The sequence below is a fragment of the Ylistrum balloti genome, unplaced genomic scaffold (genome assembly GCF_031769215.1).
Source record: "Ylistrum balloti isolate Yb309-2 unplaced genomic scaffold, AGI_CSIRO_Ybal_v1 Utg370208, whole genome shotgun sequence".
Lineage (NCBI taxonomy): Eukaryota > Metazoa > Mollusca > Bivalvia > Pectinida > Pectinidae > Ylistrum > Ylistrum balloti.
Window position 1 is genome coordinate 1232732 of NW_026782179.1, and position 19989 is coordinate 1252720.

Here is a 19989-nt window from a genome sequence, read left to right on the forward strand (position 1 = left end):
AGGCACTTCCCCAGAGAGGGCATGTCTTAAACACAGTGGGATACAAAAGCGATACACACAAGCAGATCAGATTCAATCAAATCACGACTGTATCAAATTTCACTTCTTTTTTTTTTCATTATCACGTTTATAAGCCGTATTGCTGAAATAAAATACAGATACCATCTGTCACATTTACGATTGTTCTTCCTAGATATAAGTAGTATGTACATGTAAATTATAACCAATAAAATTGTACTCCTATTATGTTTGATATTCAAATAGGAAGGAAGCAGTAACAGAGACGTTAACAGAGACTGTTTGGTCAGTGTCTTAAGTTGTAAACCGTATTGTGGCGAGACAAAAGAAAGACGAACCTTTATTCGTAAATAAATATTCATTTCTTGAACTCCCATATAAGATGTATAATGCAATACATTGCATTTGTGTATATAACTTTTAAGTACAAATCATGAAAGACAACATATTTGGCGCAGATGTGAGAGTTCGTGTGTTGGAAACCCGGACAGAACGAGTTTTTAAAATTCAAAAAGATTCAAGATTCAAAATTTCGTCTGTCCTCTTTTAATTTTGATTTGCTTAAATAATGATCGTGGTAAATTCAAACATGATTTATTTCCCCTTTAAAAGCAGCAAATTAACGCGAAAAATCGCGTAGAGAAAGCTACTTATCTAGCTTACTACACGTACAACACCATAATCAACCAAGAGAAATTAAATATATAAGGATATCAAGTGGCACACCCCTCCAATAAGGCTGTAAATTCGAAACGAATTATCTATTATTATTATTATTATTATTATTATTATGAACATTTTGTTTTAAAGCATAAAAGTTTCATGCTAAAACTTCAATTATCATAGGAACGGATATATAAATGCATTTACATTTTTTATCAAATTCAGACATATACACACACGGTGAAATATCACAGAGATTTCACATATCAGACATAAACATACGCGGTAAAATATCACAAAGATTTCACTTATCAACAAATTTTTCAAATACAGAAATTTGTTTCAACAATAAAACATAATTTTCATACATTTAGATAAAAATGCAAATACATTTGAAATGTGATTCCTTTAAAAAGATATTTACATTTGAATATCCCCAACCAATATAAAAAGTAAATGGTACACGAGGTATTTATTTCTTACAATTCATAATAATTTCTTTCCTATAATAACACACGGATAGACTAAATACTGAGTATCATAGACATCTTTGGTTTGTATATTGTGTATCACATATAAACTAACATAAAATAAAATGCAATTTTCTTACAAATGGAGAAACTGTACTGTTACAGTTGTGCCATAATGAACGTCGAAATCATATACAAATGTATTAGTATTTTGTCATAAATGGTATTTCTTAAACACAGACAATTTTTTGAAAAAATACACTTCAACATTTATGATATTTTAATACATTTTTTGTAAAAAAAAAAAAGTCTTTATTGTAATAAAATTACCACAAATTTGTAACAATCCTTATCCATGAGACCATATAATAACGAAACTAGAGTATACTATAAATTGGTATAACTTAAAAGACATTCTTCTACTATTTAAAACGATAGAGGTATTGTTTGTCAGCGAAAATCGAATGGACAGCGTACACCTAACAAGCAAAAAGGAAAAGACAGCAAAATCAGTCAGAAGTCTACGATTCAACTGGTACTACAGATGCCGACGGTGCATTTGGCGCAATAGCATTACTTTTCGTGGCTTGTGTGCGCATCCACGTCATTTCCTCTTCCTTGACCTTCAATCCGAACAGTTTTCTCAAGGTTGCCTGAAACCTTGTTGCAGATGAGGATGAAACATATAGAAAGAAGTTGATCGCAAAGTTAAACTGGTAGAAGAAAAAGAAGAATGCCCTAGCCCATTTGAGTTTGATTTTAGTTGACTGGTAATCTATGTAACCTGGATACCCGGGATTGACTTTAGCTGTCGTGTTCCAAATCAACTCGGTCGACTGAATCAAGCCTAGAGGCAAAATCAGAATCACGTAAGTGCTTGAAACAACAAGCAGCAGCTTAGTTGCTTTTTCGTCTTTCTTGGTTAACGATGTGGTAGTCATGGCCTTCCGTTTGATTTGATTTTTCCGGATTTCGAAAATGATTAATGCGTTGAGACCAACAATGATGAACGTTGGCAACCATGTGTTGAATGCCACATAAAAATATATGATTTCCGGGAAAATTGCTCGCCGTGTTTTGCATGCTTTGTATCCAAACACAGAGTCTCCCTCAAAACCGGAAACGGCGATTTTGTGCATTGAGAAGAGGAAAACAGCCGATGATACTCCGATGATGGCGAGTGCCGCCCGCTGAACGGTTAATGCCTTGGCTTTCAGGGGAAATTTTATCATTATAAATCTTTCCACCGTGAACGATAGAATTACCCAGACTGATAGCAGGTTGAAGAGCTCCACAATAACCCCATGAAATTTGCAGAGTGATTCGTGATCCTGGAAATCCTTGTTGATGGTCAAATTTTGACCCCTCAATACTCCGATCATGAAGTTCATGGTAAGTGAGAGCGAATCAAATACTGCTAAAACCGACAGATACAAGTTAGTGGTTGACTTTCGCATGTGCTTCCGGGTCAGGACAATGAAAGACAAACAATTGGCTATTAGACCAAGTATGATTACTATGGATGTACCGTAAGAAAGAAGACCTCTGACAAGTGTTACAAATGGGAGGATGTCTACCCACAGAGTTCTCAGCTCACATGGCCATTTTAGCTTATCATCCTCTGTGATGTTCTTCCCTTGAAGATCCTCTACTACAGAGTAGTCGTACGCGCATGCACTGTCGTTCATTTTCCGTGTCGAAATCTGTAATAAGATATTAGGGAATATTAATATGGGAATGTACAAAAGACATAGAAACACGTTTTCATACAAATTTTGAATGAGATACAATAAAGACAAATAAAGAATTAAGCTGCATCATACAGCTGTTTCGTCCTTCTAGGACTTTGTCAGTGATTCGAAGGTTTTACGTCTTAAGACCTGAGAGGTGTTTGAGGAAAATAAAAATTAATCGAAAGAAATGTCAGAATGTGGATAAGGAGATTCACCAGCCCGATAAACATCAAGCCTTTTCCTATTAAACTTTATTTAAAACTTTTGTCATTATCAGGAGAAAATTTATGTAGATTTTCTCTTTGTAAATCTTTCTCAAATATTGAACGTAATAACATATATTTCAATGTCGATAATTCATAAATGTGTGTAAAAGAATGTATAGGCAAGGAAATAAACCCTCACGCGCAAATACCTTACACTTATATCCATATACACCATTAAAACCAATCTGTGATGGATGCGATATTTTTTCACATTAAAATATTGACCAAGAAACATACAAACACTATATTTAACAAACTCTAAGTGAGTGTACACAAAAATGAAATAGCCAGTATGCAAATTTCACAATGTCATTATAAACAGTATAATTTTTGCGCTGATTTAGCCAGAATGGGCGTCAGTTTGTACTCGTAATGACCGAATGAAAATATCATTTCGATGGCCTAGTGGTGTTTAAGCAGTCATTTCAAAGGGAAACGTATTTCCGTTAAAGGTATAGCTAATATTTATCTATACCACGAATCATTAACCTGTAATAATTTGTTCCAGATTTTGTTGGTATATGCCAAGTACTCATGAAACCAAATGCCGACGAAAACATACTTAATTGAGGAACCATGAGATTTTCACCTCACGAAAATTTATTATTCAAAGAAGTGATCTACCTTTAACAGATTACTTGTCATAATTCGATGCCATGTGATCAACTCAGGGAAAAAACAAAAACTAACCTCGTGCCAAAATGCCTCGCGTTATCATAAGATGCTGGTAAGCTGTCAATGACTTAGATATATACACCCAAGAGTACAAAATTCGTATTAATAATATAATTAATGGTTTCAAACATTATTAAAAAGCAATATTTATGAAAAATGTACATTATTATATAACACCAACCTACATCTTTCTGATAGAAAGTTCGGAGTCATACCAGCTTGTCCACATTTTGCCAAAATCGTTTAAATACGATTTGGCCTATACTTTCTGTTGTCTCGACCAAGGCTGCTCATGTGTTGGTAAGCCGATGTACAATAGGCCACTGTTGACCGGAAATACAAGCGCATTCTCTCTCTCACACACATACAAAATTATATATATACTTCAAGCATGTCGATCCTTTATAGATATAGAAAAGACATAAATACATATAGTAAATTGTTATCCTATTAACTGATTTTTTCTGTAACAGTTGGCATGTTGATTTTAAACGCTTCGTAATAGTGAGATCAGTTTTATTCAGAAATATCTTTCTCTAGGCGCATAAAGAAAAAAACGTCCTAGTTGGACTGGGATATCAGAGTCGTTTAATACGTAGCTGAAATACACTGCTTGGATTAAGTTTAGATAGGTAGGTTTAATTAATTAACCTAGCGGTATTATCAGCTGTGTGCCTCATCGACATGTGTAACAGGTGGTCACCTTGACAGGTGAATAAAAAGCAGCTTACTAGCATATATCGTCACTTAGGTGATATTAATTACTTACGACAGGAAAGTATGAAAGGGTTGTATTGGATGATAAATTGCTCAAACGATGAACAGATAGACAGGTCCACCCAGGAGCACTCTGAATAGACCACGAAGAAATTTAAACCTTCGTTTATCGGTCTTTCTGTTGGTGAGACAATACATTTTAGCCATTTCTATTTAACTGTCTGAGGAGAAAAAAATCTGTCTGTAAGGATTATGAGAAATTAATACTCAACACAAGGGACAATATGAACTTTAATTTGAAAAACCAAAATATCCACATCTAAAATTCTATGCAACTTCTTTAATGAATGATTGGATATTTTTATCAATGTCATGCATGTTAATTACAAAAGTAACATTGACAGAAACACAGTGTATCCGAATTATGAATAAGAAGGGAGAGCAATGCATTTGAACAGAATTACTATATATTTTGTCTTTTCCCCTAACATAATGCATTTAGGAAATAATCAAAACAAAACACGTGAGATGGTCGATCTGATTTTAAATCACGGTGGTTTAATGAGTATGCAGACGTATTTCATAATCAGAAATGAATTATGTTTCTTTTAGTAAAAATTTATGTAGGGAAAAAACACTGATTAAGTACAGATAAATACTTATAGACCCAGTAAGCCCAGTAAGCCTGTAAAATGTTCAAGCAGGACTAGATATAACTATGTGACCTGATCACAGGGCTCTGATTAATCATCCAGGTCAATTTTTTCACGTAGAAAAATAGTTCATGTATTGTCATGGGAATATAGATTAACTGTGGAAAGGTCAAGTGACGGCTTGATATAGGGAAAGTATGTGAACGTAGCTGAATTTATCCTTATCTCAGTTTTAGTATCTGTACGGGGATAGTAATTATAGCATGTCAAATTAATTTTAATATATTAAGGAAGCAGTCGATTTAACACAATTTTAACGAAATCAAGTTGATGTTATTCAACCCGAGTGTATGTAAGTTATTGTCAAATGCTATACTACACTAGTGCTTAAAAAGTAATCGTTGAATTTTGTAATTTTGTACAATTCTAATGTACAGGTTCGTTTGTAGATGAAAATGTAACATAATTATGATTTCTTACCAGAAACGTACAATCCTCGTATTTGCACGGGAATGTTCAGCGTAATAAACTTAATGTATGTGTACCTGGGATGTAAAATATTGTACCATCGTAGTGTTGGATGTCAAGTATCACAGTACTCGTATCACCACGAGAATGTTAAGTATATATATATATTTGAAAAGAATGAAATCAACACGGCAAATGTATTCCGCTAACGTTTTCAGGCATAACGGCCATCTTCAGGCGATACATTTATATATATATAATAAAATGTGATGAAAGCGCTTATGTTTTACAGCTCATCGTGTTTTCCAGTCTTTAAATTTATAATATATATCTTGCAAAGCCATTATATCTATTTGGTCAAAGACCGGTATCAGAGTCGTATTTTATTAGCAGAATAAATTCTCATCTCACGACAGACACATAATTTATTGAGTTTATAAACACTTGGATATGAAAATGGAATTTGTGTTGCAATTACAGACATTTTTAAAAGAAATTTTGTGATGTTTTGGCGTTCTTATCCTTAATCCATATTTGGAAATATTGCAATACAGAAGCAAAGCTATCTCTACTACTTCGGTTAGATATTCCTTCGTCGCCTCCAAGGTTACAACTTGGACCCTTAACATCACTGAAGAGTCCTAGAAGGACGAAATGGTTGTGTGATGCGTTTTTTTTTTAATTAATTGTAAATTCAAGGTGCTATTGACAAAAACTGTTCAAAAATGCAATGTTTGTTGAAATATCAGTTGTATTAATGTAATATTACTTACCATGCGCACTAGATAGATATAGCTACTTAAATGAGAAAATGCGCCGTTAATTTCTTGTCTGGCGTGTAATATATTCTATGACAACCTTGTCATTGTAAATATTTCGAAATCAATTTCAATTTTGGAAAGTCTTTTTCATCATGACCTTTTTATCTCGAGCTAACGAATACCATCCTGGTAAGAAAACTCGTCTTTGATACTAGAAGGAATAATTTCAGCATCGAAACACATTGCACGCTAATGGTTTATATTTTCTATAACTGGGCAGTATTGTTTTCAACTAGTTTGCTTAAAAAAATCTACAAACGCGAAATATCTCTATGTTTACAGGAGTCGAACGATTATGGAATATCTTCCAATTTTGATTAGTTGGTTCTGTTTTATGGAAAAGAAAACATATTACCTCAGAATTTCCTTTTGTCACATCGCACAGGTAATTCAGAAATCCTTTCCTTTGATATTGATTTGAAATTAATTATTGATTTTTCAAATACACTGTTAATTGATTGAATTAATATTTTCCCTTAATGTTATGAACATATGTCCAACATGTATCGGTTCTCTGTGGTATGATGTTAGCATTATTGTTTTGGACTTAAATAATAGATTTTTTTACTTTGATTTCCACACATGTAAAAATATACTATTCTTCAAGTATTTTTGTCGGAAAAAATCTTCACTAGCAAAAAAAAAATTTTTTTGACCAACTACAAAAAGCTATATCTGATACAATACTTCTGTGTCTTATCTTATCTATACATGACTTAACGATACTTCTCTTAACGCTGTATCTTTAAATGGAAACACATTAAACAAAAAAAATATACATACCTGTTAAAAGAAAAGGCACCTTGCTGCTTCCAGTTACGTTGGATCGGAGAGAATGTTGTTATCTTGATCTGAAATCAAATCTTATTTCTGCTACCTTTGGTCATGTGATCAAGATGCTGTTCATGACGTCATAAAGCTTATATGCTTAATAAGTAATTTGCAATGACTTTTAAATTAATATCCTAAGAACGGATTACACGAAGCTTCATGCTTATCATGATTATGAGTACGTGTCTCTAGAGAGCAACAATGTTACCATATCAACGCATTAATTGCACCTGTATTCCAGCACATCTTGTAGACACATACATAATTAAGCATGCTAATTAAACATTCGTTCTGTGGAAAATAAACAAAGGATTTATAGATAGGACAATAAAAAACTTAAAATGATACAATCCACATGTATATACAACTCATTTCTTTATAGACTGGTATCACAATTTATCACACTTCTTCAGCGAGGATTCAGATTTCTCGAAATGAAGTCACTTGAAATCGATTTTTTTTCAAGTCCCTTGTGTTCGTGTATATCATAAGGGGGAGTGGAATCTGTTTCATATTTAAGCTTGACCTCTAACGTTTCACTGAAGACATCTGTATGCAGCTGACTAACCATATAATAGAACATTTTTAGGAATGGATTAACGGTTATCATGTTGTAGACCGATAGCTGAGGACGGAATTAGTTTAAACATCATTTCATTCCGTAAACATGTAATAAATATAATATAATAATGCAAACACATAAATAAAAAATTCAAATAATAGCACATGTATCACAAAGAAGAAGTTAGGGACAGAGAAAGAAATGCGGAAGGGGCGACGCTTTGGGAATTGATAAGACTATGTCTTATGGAAAATTTAGTAAAGGAACTGCATTACTGGTGGTACAAAAATCTAGCTGGAATGTCATATCGTTATGTAATATATCACAATATCATAGAACTGTATGAGTGATGTTTTATCATATTACAAGTATTCTGAGACACATTAGTTAAAAAATATTCTGACCACTTGTGGAATTAAAATACCGAAAAGTCACCCAAGATCTGTATATAAGCTGCCATGTAACAAACGTTGTCGAGCAAAACAGGTTTATCTAGTTTATGGTATAAAGAATACTTATACTATACTCGTTTTGACGTACAGGGTTTTTCCATATACGGTTGGTACTCAGGGGGTTGCCAACTGAGGTAGTGTAATCTTGATAGTTACGACAGAACAGGAGAAAGCGTTTTCCGTAGATTCATTAAATGGTCACACACGATATTATTCAACTTTACACTTTCTCCGTAAGAAGACAGTTCCACGTACAATAGAAGTGTTATTTGGATGTCAGTGGCTTTGTATACAGTCGATACTATAAATATGGATACATACTGATTGGAATTAATTCATTTTTAACGTTTGCTTACACAGATAGGACTGAAGAAATGTTCAGAAACTCCAAGTATATGTTTCTCAGTATGCAGATTTTATCATCCCCCTATCCCGGCAGATGTTTGAACACGATACAATATAATCAAACTATTATGCATTTAACAATTCAACAATTTTCTAAACTTGATGTTAACACCGTAACTTGGAATAAAACCTAGTTTTGATGAAATTTTAAAACATTAATATCGTTTGCAATTAGAACGACGACCTTTATGTTACATTCCGTGCCGGAATTTTATTTCGAACACATAAACTTTTAAAATACTAATTTACTGAAAAGAAAACATTTAAAACTATTTTTAAAATCCCATCCAAAGAAGAAAATGACCATATATCAACAGAATATTCTGTTTCAATGAAACGAGAACATTTGTAAATTGTTAAGGAACATTAACTCCTACAAATCATACACTCAATGATACTACAGCTTCTTGTAATAGAGAAAATCTTACGATAACATGCGTGGAAACGTCCAAATTGAAGCTCGCAGGACACAATCAGGCTCTCTGATTACATTATGTTTGAGTATAGCTGATCTTCGCCTTGTGTTGATAGCATTAATATTCTTTTGCAAAGAAAAAATAAAACGTATATCTATACTAAAGGGATAAAGAAACGCAGGGTAAACTTTGAAGATAATTCTAGGCAAGACGTCGAGTATAATGTTCAATATCACTATGTAAGAATGAAGATTAATCCATACAGAACAAACTACAAAATCAACAATTTGTATCTGGTAAGTGATTTAGGAGCAATTGAAGGGAATTGAAAGAGAACTCTGTAATCTGAAATCGAAACCGACCTATTGTGGGAGCTGGAGAGTCAATACAAGGTATGTCCCCCATTCGATCTCTCCACAGCCCTGATTCTACTAGCCATGGAGTCTATGAGTGAGTTTATCCTCCTCATTTGGATGTTGGCCCATTCTTCCAAGAGGGCTGCTCTCAGTTAGGCCAGAGTAACAGGAGGAGGCTTGCATCGTCGAACCTGTCTATTCAGCTGGTCCAACACGTACTCAATAGTGGATAGGTCGGGGCTGTATGGCGGCCAGTCCAGTGGGCGGATATTGTTGTTAGTGAGAAAGTCGAGACAGATCCTCGCTACATGGGGCCGAGCATTCTCCTGCTGGAATTTAAGTTTGTTTTGCTACAATAATGGGACAACCTGGGGTCGGAGGATCGCATCTCTATACCCAGTGGCAGTTAAATTACCCGCTACCACAACCAGTGGTGATTTAACTTCAAGTGAGATTCCTCCTTACACCATAACCGATCCACCCCCAAACCTATCCGTCTCTACTACGCAGCAATCAGCAAGACGTTCCCCACGACGTCGGTATACACGAAACAGGGTGAACTGGGACTCATCAGTAAACAAGACTCGCCTCCACTGCCTCAATGGGAATATTCTGGGGGCATGTGCATGACGAGTAGCGGTAAGGGGCAGACCTACAAACGGGTGACGTGCCCGCAGACCAACTTCCCGCTATCGTTTCTTTGCGATTTTTGCATGGATAGGATGGTTATGAGTACCTATATTATGAAGTACAGATTCAATAGCAGTAAGGTGCCGATTGCGCAAATGCGCAACACGAGTAAACATGTCCTGACTCTGTAACGTCACTCACGGACGCCCAAACCTAAATCTGTCAGCAACCCGCCCAGTTTCCCTTAGACGTCTAACAAGACGTTCTATAGTGCAAATATGGACACCGAAATGTTCTGGACACCTGTATTTGCTTTTCATTTTGTATAATTATCGCAATGGCCTGACCCCTTTGAACTTCCGTCAGCCTTGCCATTGTTTAATGCTATCAGAAATTAATCAAAATATCGGAAACTGATGTAGATCTATGAAGACTACCTAATGGTATGACGAGCAGTGTAACTCAATGTCACAACACTGCTGTGCACGAGATTTTCACGTTTCGTGCTTTCCCCATCGTCATGAGTGAAGATATATATATATATATATATATATATATATATTAGCATCTATTAAATTGTGTGATCGCGAAAATTTGAACCAACGAAAGAAAACATCATTACAGTATTACTGGAACATATAGAAACCATCATTACAGTATTACTGGCACATATAGAAACCATCATTACAGTATTACTGGAACATAAAGAAACCATCATTACAGTATTACTGAAACTTATAGAAACCATCATTACAGTATTACTGAAACATATAGAAACCATCATTACAGTATTACTGGAACATAAAGAAACCATTATTACAGTATTACTGAAACATATAGAAACCATCATTACAGTATTACTGAAACATATAGAATCCATCATTTCAGTATTACTGAAACAAAAGAAACCATTATTACAGTATTACTGGAACATAGAAACCATTATTACAGTATTACTGAAACATATAGAAACCATCGTTACAGTATTACTGAAACATAGAAACCATTATTACAGTATTACTGAAACATATAGAAACCATCATTACAGTATTACTGAAACATATAGAAACCATCATTACAGTATTACTGAAACATAGAAACCATTATTACAGTATTACTGAAACATAGAAACCATCATTACAGTATTACTGGAACATATAGAAACCATCATTACAGTATTACTGAAACATATAGAAACCATCATTACAGTATTACTGAAACATAGAAACCATTATTACAGTATTACTGGAACACATAGAAACCATCATTACAGTATTACTGAAACATAGAAACCATTATTACAGTATTACTGGAACATATAGAAACCATCATTACAGTATTACTGAAACATATAGAAACCATCATTACAGTATTACTGAAACATAGAAACCATTATTACAGTATTACTGGAACATATAGAAACCATCATTACAGTATTACTGGAACATATAGAAACCATCATTACAGTATTACTGAAACATATAGAAACCATCATTACAGTATTACTGAAACATATAGAAACCATCATTACAGTATTACTGAAACATATAGAAACCATCATTACAGTATTACTGAAACATATAGAAACCATCATTACAGTATTACTGAAACATAGAAACCATCATTACAGTATTACTGAAACATATAGAAACCATCATTACAGTATTACTGGAACATATAGAAACCATCATTACAGTATTACTGAAACATATAGAAACCATCATTACAGTATTACTGAAACATATAGAAACCATCATTACAGTATTACTGGAACATTTAGAAACCATCATTACGGTATTACTGGAACATAGAAACCATCATTACAGTATTACTGAAACATAGAAACCATTATTACAGTATTACTGGAACATATAGAAACCATCATTACAGTATTACTGAAACATAGAAACCATTATTACAGTATTACTGGAACATATAGAAACCATCATTACAGTATTACTGAAACATAGAAACCATTATTACAGTATTACTGGAACATATAGAAACCATCATTACAGTATTACTGAAACATAGAAACCATTATTACAGTATTACTGGAACATATAGAAACCATCATTACAGTATTACTGGAACCTATAGAAACCATCATTACAGTATTACTGGAACATATAGAAACCAACATTACAGTATTACTGGAACATATAGAAACCAATATTACAGTATTACTAAAGACTGTGGTACGAAATTACTGCTCTGGTTGTCTATTAGGCTTCCACGAATAATTCGTATTAATAGGCCTATTGTATTATACAAGCTGGTATAAAATTATTTGTTCTTTAATTAAACGAAACGACCAGCTGGCCCCAACATGGCCTATCGTTTGAAATAGGATTCCAGAAACAACAGTTCGGTGTGTTAATACGGATAAGGCTTGCAGCACCTTAACAAATGAACACGGAACGTTATAGGGATTAGTGATACTGTCGAAAATCTGGTAAATACAATTACTGCAGCGGCTTCGGATCTTTTAATTAATTTGATATTGTTACCATGTTAAAACCTTAAGGTTGTTATGTCTTGTTGGTACGGTAACTAGATAAATATTGGTCGAAATATAAAGACAACAAGACGACTTCCGGCAAATACGTGGAAACATCAATCGTAAGTAGAACATAACCCCGAGAGAAAATAGTCGGATAACGTTAAAGATAGATCGTTATTACATTAGTTACAATTATTATCTCCGGGTCGTAAGATATGTCCTTTGTATGAGGTCGTTATTGGTATATATCTTTTATATTTACGGAAAAGATGTTGACTGATGGTTCTTCGTTTATTTATTTACTTATTTCGGTGTCCATATTTAGATTTATCTTATTTATTTACCTTTTTACCTTTATCTGTTTTTTTCCTTTACTTGCACTTTACTTATCCGGGGTAAAATCTGATCAGGAATGCTGTTTCAGGAAATGTCTTCAAGTATTTAGCGGAACTTTGACAATAACCACAATGTATTTTTCAGAAGCCCGTTAGAGAGCCCCAGGCTCATAGGAACGTGAAAATCACATTGATATAAATTTGAACATACTTTTGATGACGTGCTAGCAATTCGCTTTTACTTAGTAGTAAATTAATGACATTTTCTCACTTCACACTGGAGAGCCTTAAGTATACACTTATAAAGATGAATCTATCACCTAAAACGCAGTCAAATTATTTACAAATTTGTTTATACGCTGTTTATATTACCGAAACGCTAGACTGATCAGGACAATCGTTTGTCTCCATTTTCTTAATTTGTAGGAATTGTGATTGATGAAAATAGATAAATAAGAAATATTAAACGTCCTTTGACCGGTATATCAACAATTTACCACGATGGGGTTACCTTGTCTCACTCCAGGGTTTAGAGGAGTTATTCCCCTTCCTATAGACGACGTCATGTCAGCGATGCGTAAATATGGGACAACACAAACATGATTAAGGAGGCACGCAGGATAAGAAAAACCGAATCATTCACCTATTGTTGATGAAATAGAGTATACAAAAATAAAGGAAATGAGTAAACTACAAACAGTTGAAAAACGTCATCAAACTTAATAATATTTCTCTCTGGTTGAGATCACACTGTCCCACTACCAAGGGATAGAACGACTTTATTTATCCCAGAATTGTCATTTGTTCGTCATTCATTCTATCTTAAATTTCCGCGGTTTACTTTCGCTAGTTTATTTCGATCGCGAGATTTGCAAAAGTAAATTGCACGCAAAGAGAAAGTTGATTCACAATACTTTGGTACATCCATGATCACACCCCTTCGTTTTTACTACTTTGTCACATATTGGGCCGAATGCATATAGACAATGTGGGTTATTAATGCAAACGGTCAATAACCTCACTGACCTTGGTCATTTATTTATTAACAATTACAGTGGTATCAGTACCATCCTGAAACAATGGAATCAACGATACATTATCATAATTTATCTTTAATGAGAATTTGTCATTAAAGTTTGATGTCGCGTTCAAATGGACAGGTCCCATGTTTACTTAAATACATGTACGAAAGCTCAGATCAACGGCATCATTTTACTGTCCTTAATATTTGACAATGTTTTAAAATATGCATACACTTGTACAATTAAATTCAAGTTATTTATTAAATGAAAACATACCTTCAATGTATATATATTATTTATGTTTTACAACCTGCATTCTTTCATTATTCGACACATTTTCTGTGTTGATGGGGTAATATGTCTTGCGCTTTTACATCACATGGTAAATTTTCATCTGCATGTTAAAATAAACACCAACGATTAATTTTGTCTTAACACATCATTGATTTAATTATTGGTGCTAATTCATTCACAACATTTCTTTTTCTTCTGTCTACAAAATCGTAATTCAACAGCAAAATATGAGTAAAAAGAAAAGATTTCCACACAAGTAATTGGAAATATACATTGACAATAAAACCTTGTGTTCCGAAAGGATAAACATCCTCTGCTTCATCGAAATGGCAATCCAAGTAATGTCATATTGAATCAACATGCATCAGGCGTCTGAGACATGTAGGCATATTTCACCAGGAAATGAAAATTTCACAAACGATTGTGATCATAAACCTTTGTTTTCACCAAAAAATATATTCATTATTCTTTATCTTTCATGTAGGACGCCTAGCACAGAAGCATACAAATGCAAATATATAAACTGTACAGGTTGGGCAGAGGTCATATCAATCTAAAGACAGAACGATCTCAAAAAGGAATTTGTTGGGATTCGTTATGTTATTGCACGGTCAAGCTCTGTTTTCTACAACCCTGGGGTGGGGGGTGGAGGGGGGGAGTTTCTATGTATATTCATATTCCTTTCTAGATAATGCAGCACTCAGTTTTTCAAGGCGCACAACATGCATATTCACTTGAAATGTTGTGATGAATGAAAAACGAACCATGTATATAGAGAATACATGGTCGATGTCTTAAAATATAAGCTGTACTTTGCGAGGGTGAAGAAAGACAAAAGTAGCGAGCGTCAAAATAACTGCTCCGCGCGGAAACATAGTTCCAAACTTTATCGGATATAACAGCGATTTAATGAATTTTCGTAAATCAACTTGTTCATTACCAAATGTAAAATAGCTTATTTTAACAACTAATTAACATTTCTAAGCGTAATATTTAAGTAAATTCAGAGAGTAATTATGTCGTCGAATTACCGCACGTGCTAAAATACAGCTGCTTTCCATCACTGCTGAATGTATTGTTTGTATACATACTTATAACTTAAGAACTTTAAGTATTGAATAATTTGAAAAGAAGATCAGGTGCAATGTGTATATTCCTAACCATACCACTATTTAAGTTAATTAACACATGGCTTACAAGTTACGACAAACCTCGGATAGTAGTGTCAACCAGCAGAGTTTATCACCTGCAAACCCACAAATTGTACAATGACTGATGATTCAAATGTAGAATTATATACAGTGTAACCAAATACTAGTAATCAATTGAACTGCATCATTCACTTTTTTCGCCTTTCCAGGATTCGTAAGCGGTTCTAAGAGCCTATATTGTATAAAAGTTGGATAGATTACATATGAGAATTTTTATGCCACTTTTTAATTCATTCAAATAATAGCATCGATCAGGGTAAACACATGTAATTGACATTCTTCTAAAATTATAATATCTATGAAAATCACGAAATTTAACCATGGGGCTAGTGAACCTCCCAGTCAAAATTTTGACTTTTTGTTCCAAACAATTTCATTTTTCCTCAGTTGGTTTAATATCGGGATTTTCAGCATCATTAAGAATTCCTAGAAGGGCAAAACTAATGAATGATGCAGTTAAATTCAGTGTTTGGCTCTACTCTATCTTATTCAAATTTGTATTAAATTGTGTCATTCATTTGTGTTTTTTGTACAATCTTCATTTTCATTTGAATTCGATTCATCAGTAGTCATTCATAATCATGATCAATTTTATGACAGATAAATCTGACCAACCGGGATTATAAACGCACAAATTCTTCAGTGAGTACACTTTTGTTGTGTTTATCTATATCCATTGTCCTTATTCTTATAAAATACAACAATTAAATGGAAACAAACAACATTTAATTTTTATTTGTAAATTCATGAAATCAATAAACAGACTCGGTAAGCTTGTACAGGTCGCATATCCTACATGCTTTACGAGTGTTACAAACATTTATATAATATCATTACTAGAGTTACAGACAACTATATAATATCATTACTAGAGTTACAGACATCTATATAATATCATTACTAGAGTTACATACATCTATCATATCATTACTAGAGTTACAGACATCAATCTAATATCATTACTAGAATTACATACATCTATCTTATATCATTACTAGAGTTACAGACATCAATCTAATATCATTACTAGAATTACATACATCTATCTTATATCATTACTAGAATTACAGACATCAATCTAATATCATTACTAGAATTACATACATCTATCTTATATCATTACTAGAATTACAGACATCAATCTAATATCATTACTAGAATTACATACATCTATCTTATATCATTACTGGAGTTATAGACATTTATATAATATCATTACTAGAGTTACAGACATCTATCTTATATCATTACTAGAATTACATACATCTATCTAATATCATTACTAGAGTTATAGACATTCATATAATATCATTACTAGAGTTACAGGCATCTATCTTATATCATTACTAGAGTTACAGACATCTATCTTATATCATTACTAGAGTTACAGACATCTATCTTATATCATTACTAGAGTTACAGACATCTATCTAATATCATTACTAGAGTTATATACATCTATCTTATATCATTACTAGAGTTACAGACATTTATGTAAGAATACAGCATTTCATTTTTGTCAAACTGTACCCAACATGTTGCAGTAAATAATGAGCTCTCGGAATGAAAGCATGTTACTTCTGCGGCATCACAAGAAGCAATATAACCACAACAATGTAAATACACGCATGGTGGTAGGTATAAGCAATTAAAAAATTACATGTTAGAATCAAACATCGGAAAAGGACATCGGAGTTGTCATAGACGAATTCTTAAGCTTTGTGAAGAACACATAGAAGACAGAGTCAAAAAGCAAACTCGAAGTTAGTCATAATCGGGAGATTATTACCATTTGTAGACAACCAAACATTCGTCCCATTCTTCAAATGTCTTTTCAGTTGGAATACGATGGGGCAGTATGGTCTCCGTACAAACAAAAGAAAAACTGGAAAAGTGTACAACGGCGCCAGGAAATACCTACTGGCAACGAGGGGCCTGGAGTATCCAGAGAGATTCAAGAAATTGATCCTACCAACATTAAAATAGGAGACATTGAGGGGACGTGGTCAAAATGTACAAGATGGTGAACAGATTGTATGATAGAGAGACATGTACGTTTGTGAAACTTTGGAGAGAGGAATCTGTCGGATATATTTCAAGAGAAAACAAATATTCCCGTATCAGTCAACAACATTTTTGGAGAGAGACTATCTTCACATTTCATTCAGGTAAAATATGAAACTTCCGCAGGACGTTGCATCCACTCCAGATATCAATACCTTTAAAACTAAACAGAAAAACATAGACGGCATAAGGTACTTTATTCTAATTATAAGGCCAATATAAGTAATAATTAACTTTAACTTTATTAATCATTTTTGAGTCTAGTGTAGAGAAAAACTATGGCCTCCTGTGTTGGAAAATAAACTTAAACTTTATTCTAAGTAGGTAATTATTTTTAAGTCTAGTGTGTAGAAACATTATCTGCTCCCGTGTTGGAAAGATAGCTTTAACTTAAATGTAATATTTCAATGTAGTCTCAACTGAAAACGATTGGTTTCATGTATTTAAGATATTAGTATCCATGTACTCACTCGCCTTTATTGAGGACCTCACATATTGAAATAATAATATACCAATATATTGTGGTTGCGAAAAAGTTACGTTTGTATTTGAGCAATATGATAAATATATTATTATACAGACTATTTCTAAATCAACGTATGTTTCCCATTACAATATATAACGATATGCTATTAACATTTCAACTAAAATTAGTACAAGGCATATAATCAAGGTCATTCTGTCCATTGAGTAACTTACGACAACCCATGTTAGTACTGGTTTCTCAGTAACCCTTTCGTTAATGCTGTTTGGGTTTCTGTCTTTTCCATTAACATCTGTACTTGTCTCAACTAAAACATTTTCAGTAACAGCGTTTGAAGTTCTGTATTTTTTCAGATTCATCATCATTGACATAAGCCGAAGAATTAGTGGGATTTGTTCCGTGTCGTTTCGATGAATATAGCCAACAGATAATACTGATGCCACACAAACAATGACATTAATAGCAAGATTGATACAAAGAAACAGGCTAACTACAGGAAGACCTTCTGATATCGGAGGCAACTCATCCATTACAATAGTCATGAATACCGCCATTGACAGAACAACTGTTATGGAAAATGATACCTTCTCACCACAGTTTGCTGGTAGAACAAATACAAAAAACATTACAAACTGTAGGAGCACAACCGGAACAAACATGTTTATGACAAGAAATCGCGGTTGCCGTTTCAAAGTTATTCCGAGGTAGAGGACTTTGTCGTTTTTATTATGAAATGCTTTCATCGTCAGATTTGACACAGACACATCCCAGAATCCATTCTGCGATTGTTGTGCGCTGCTTGATTTAGATGGGACCAGCACAACACGTCCTCCAACATGTCCCACCGGGATGAAAATAATATGACAGTCATGTTGGTCATACGGAAAATATTTGACGAAAGGCTTACAAAACGACTTAATTATTGTATTGAACTCAATAATTGCACGTCCATCAAATTGATAGTTAACGAGTAGCACCTCTCTTTGATCCTCCATTAAGTTTGATTTCTCTGCGGCGTTGTGAATTTTGATAGCTGGTACCCAAACATCACTGAATGACATGTGAATACTTCTGGTTTTATCATAATCTCTTGGATTCCATCTCATAACTTCATCTTTCCACTTCACACGGAATTTTAGATGAGAAATCAAAATGCCTTCTACAATATCAAGCTCTTGGACACGACCGAATACTATTTCGCCGATGACTTGTATAGGTTTTCTCTGATCAATGACCGGACGAGTTGTCGTCGTGTAGTTTTTTAAAAGATCCGATTTTAGCTTGTTTACGATAGCATAGGTTTCGCCTTCAGTTGAAGTGCACAAAGCACAGAAAATGATGAGAACACGAACAAACAACATGATGCCGTAGTGCTTCTCAAATATTTTTCGATGTTCTCCGTTAGTGACTTGCGTTCAAATAACCAATATATTGCTATCGTCTGTTTTAAAGAACTCTTTATATGCAATGTTAAGTTACTTGTGACAAGTCACTCAAACTTTAGAATAATAACAAAGCAGAACAGCTTTCTGTTATCCTTTTTTTACGTTCCAACCATACCGTTAATCACAAGGCCTTTAAACACTCAATTTAGTTTAGAATATTGATAATCACTTGATGGAGAGTTCAGTCAGATAGCTACGGGAATAGGTACGTTGTAAGAATTCCCCTTTGGTCTACGAGGTATACTGGTGTACGGAACTCATTTGATCGTGCCAACTAATCTTTCATAATGTACAATACCAATCAATTATTCATCGTGATTTCATGAAACATGGCCCTGATAAATACTAGCCGCAATATAGAGCACGGATAGAGAGAACGTATGTCTAGTTTGAACGTCCGAGTAGTAAGTCAGAGGACCTGGGTTCAAATCCCAGCGGAGGCACTGACATTAATGACCTATGTTAATTTGTCTACCACATATGAATACTTAGCCA

At 33.8% G+C, this 19989-nt stretch overlaps 2 protein-coding genes across 2 annotated transcripts; both read right to left on the minus strand.

The window, feature by feature from the left end:
* Positions 1-1672: 1672 nt before the first annotated feature.
* Positions 1673-2839, minus strand: LOC132551673 (FMRFamide peptide receptor frpr-18-like). Its single transcript, XM_060215853.1, has one exon. The coding sequence runs from the start codon at positions 2837-2839 to the stop codon at positions 1673-1675; it is 1167 nt and encodes a 388-aa protein (XP_060071836.1).
* A 6819-nt stretch (positions 2840-9658) lies between these two features.
* LOC132551639 (acetylcholine receptor subunit alpha-like) lies at positions 9659-19410 on the minus strand. Its single transcript, XM_060215814.1, has 2 exons — positions 18265-19410; positions 9659-9835 (listed from the first exon to the last, which is right to left on the minus strand). Exons 1-2 carry the CDS (start codon positions 19408-19410, stop codon positions 9659-9661), a joined length of 1323 nt encoding a protein of 440 aa, XP_060071797.1.
* Positions 19411-19989: the final 579 nt, after the last annotated feature.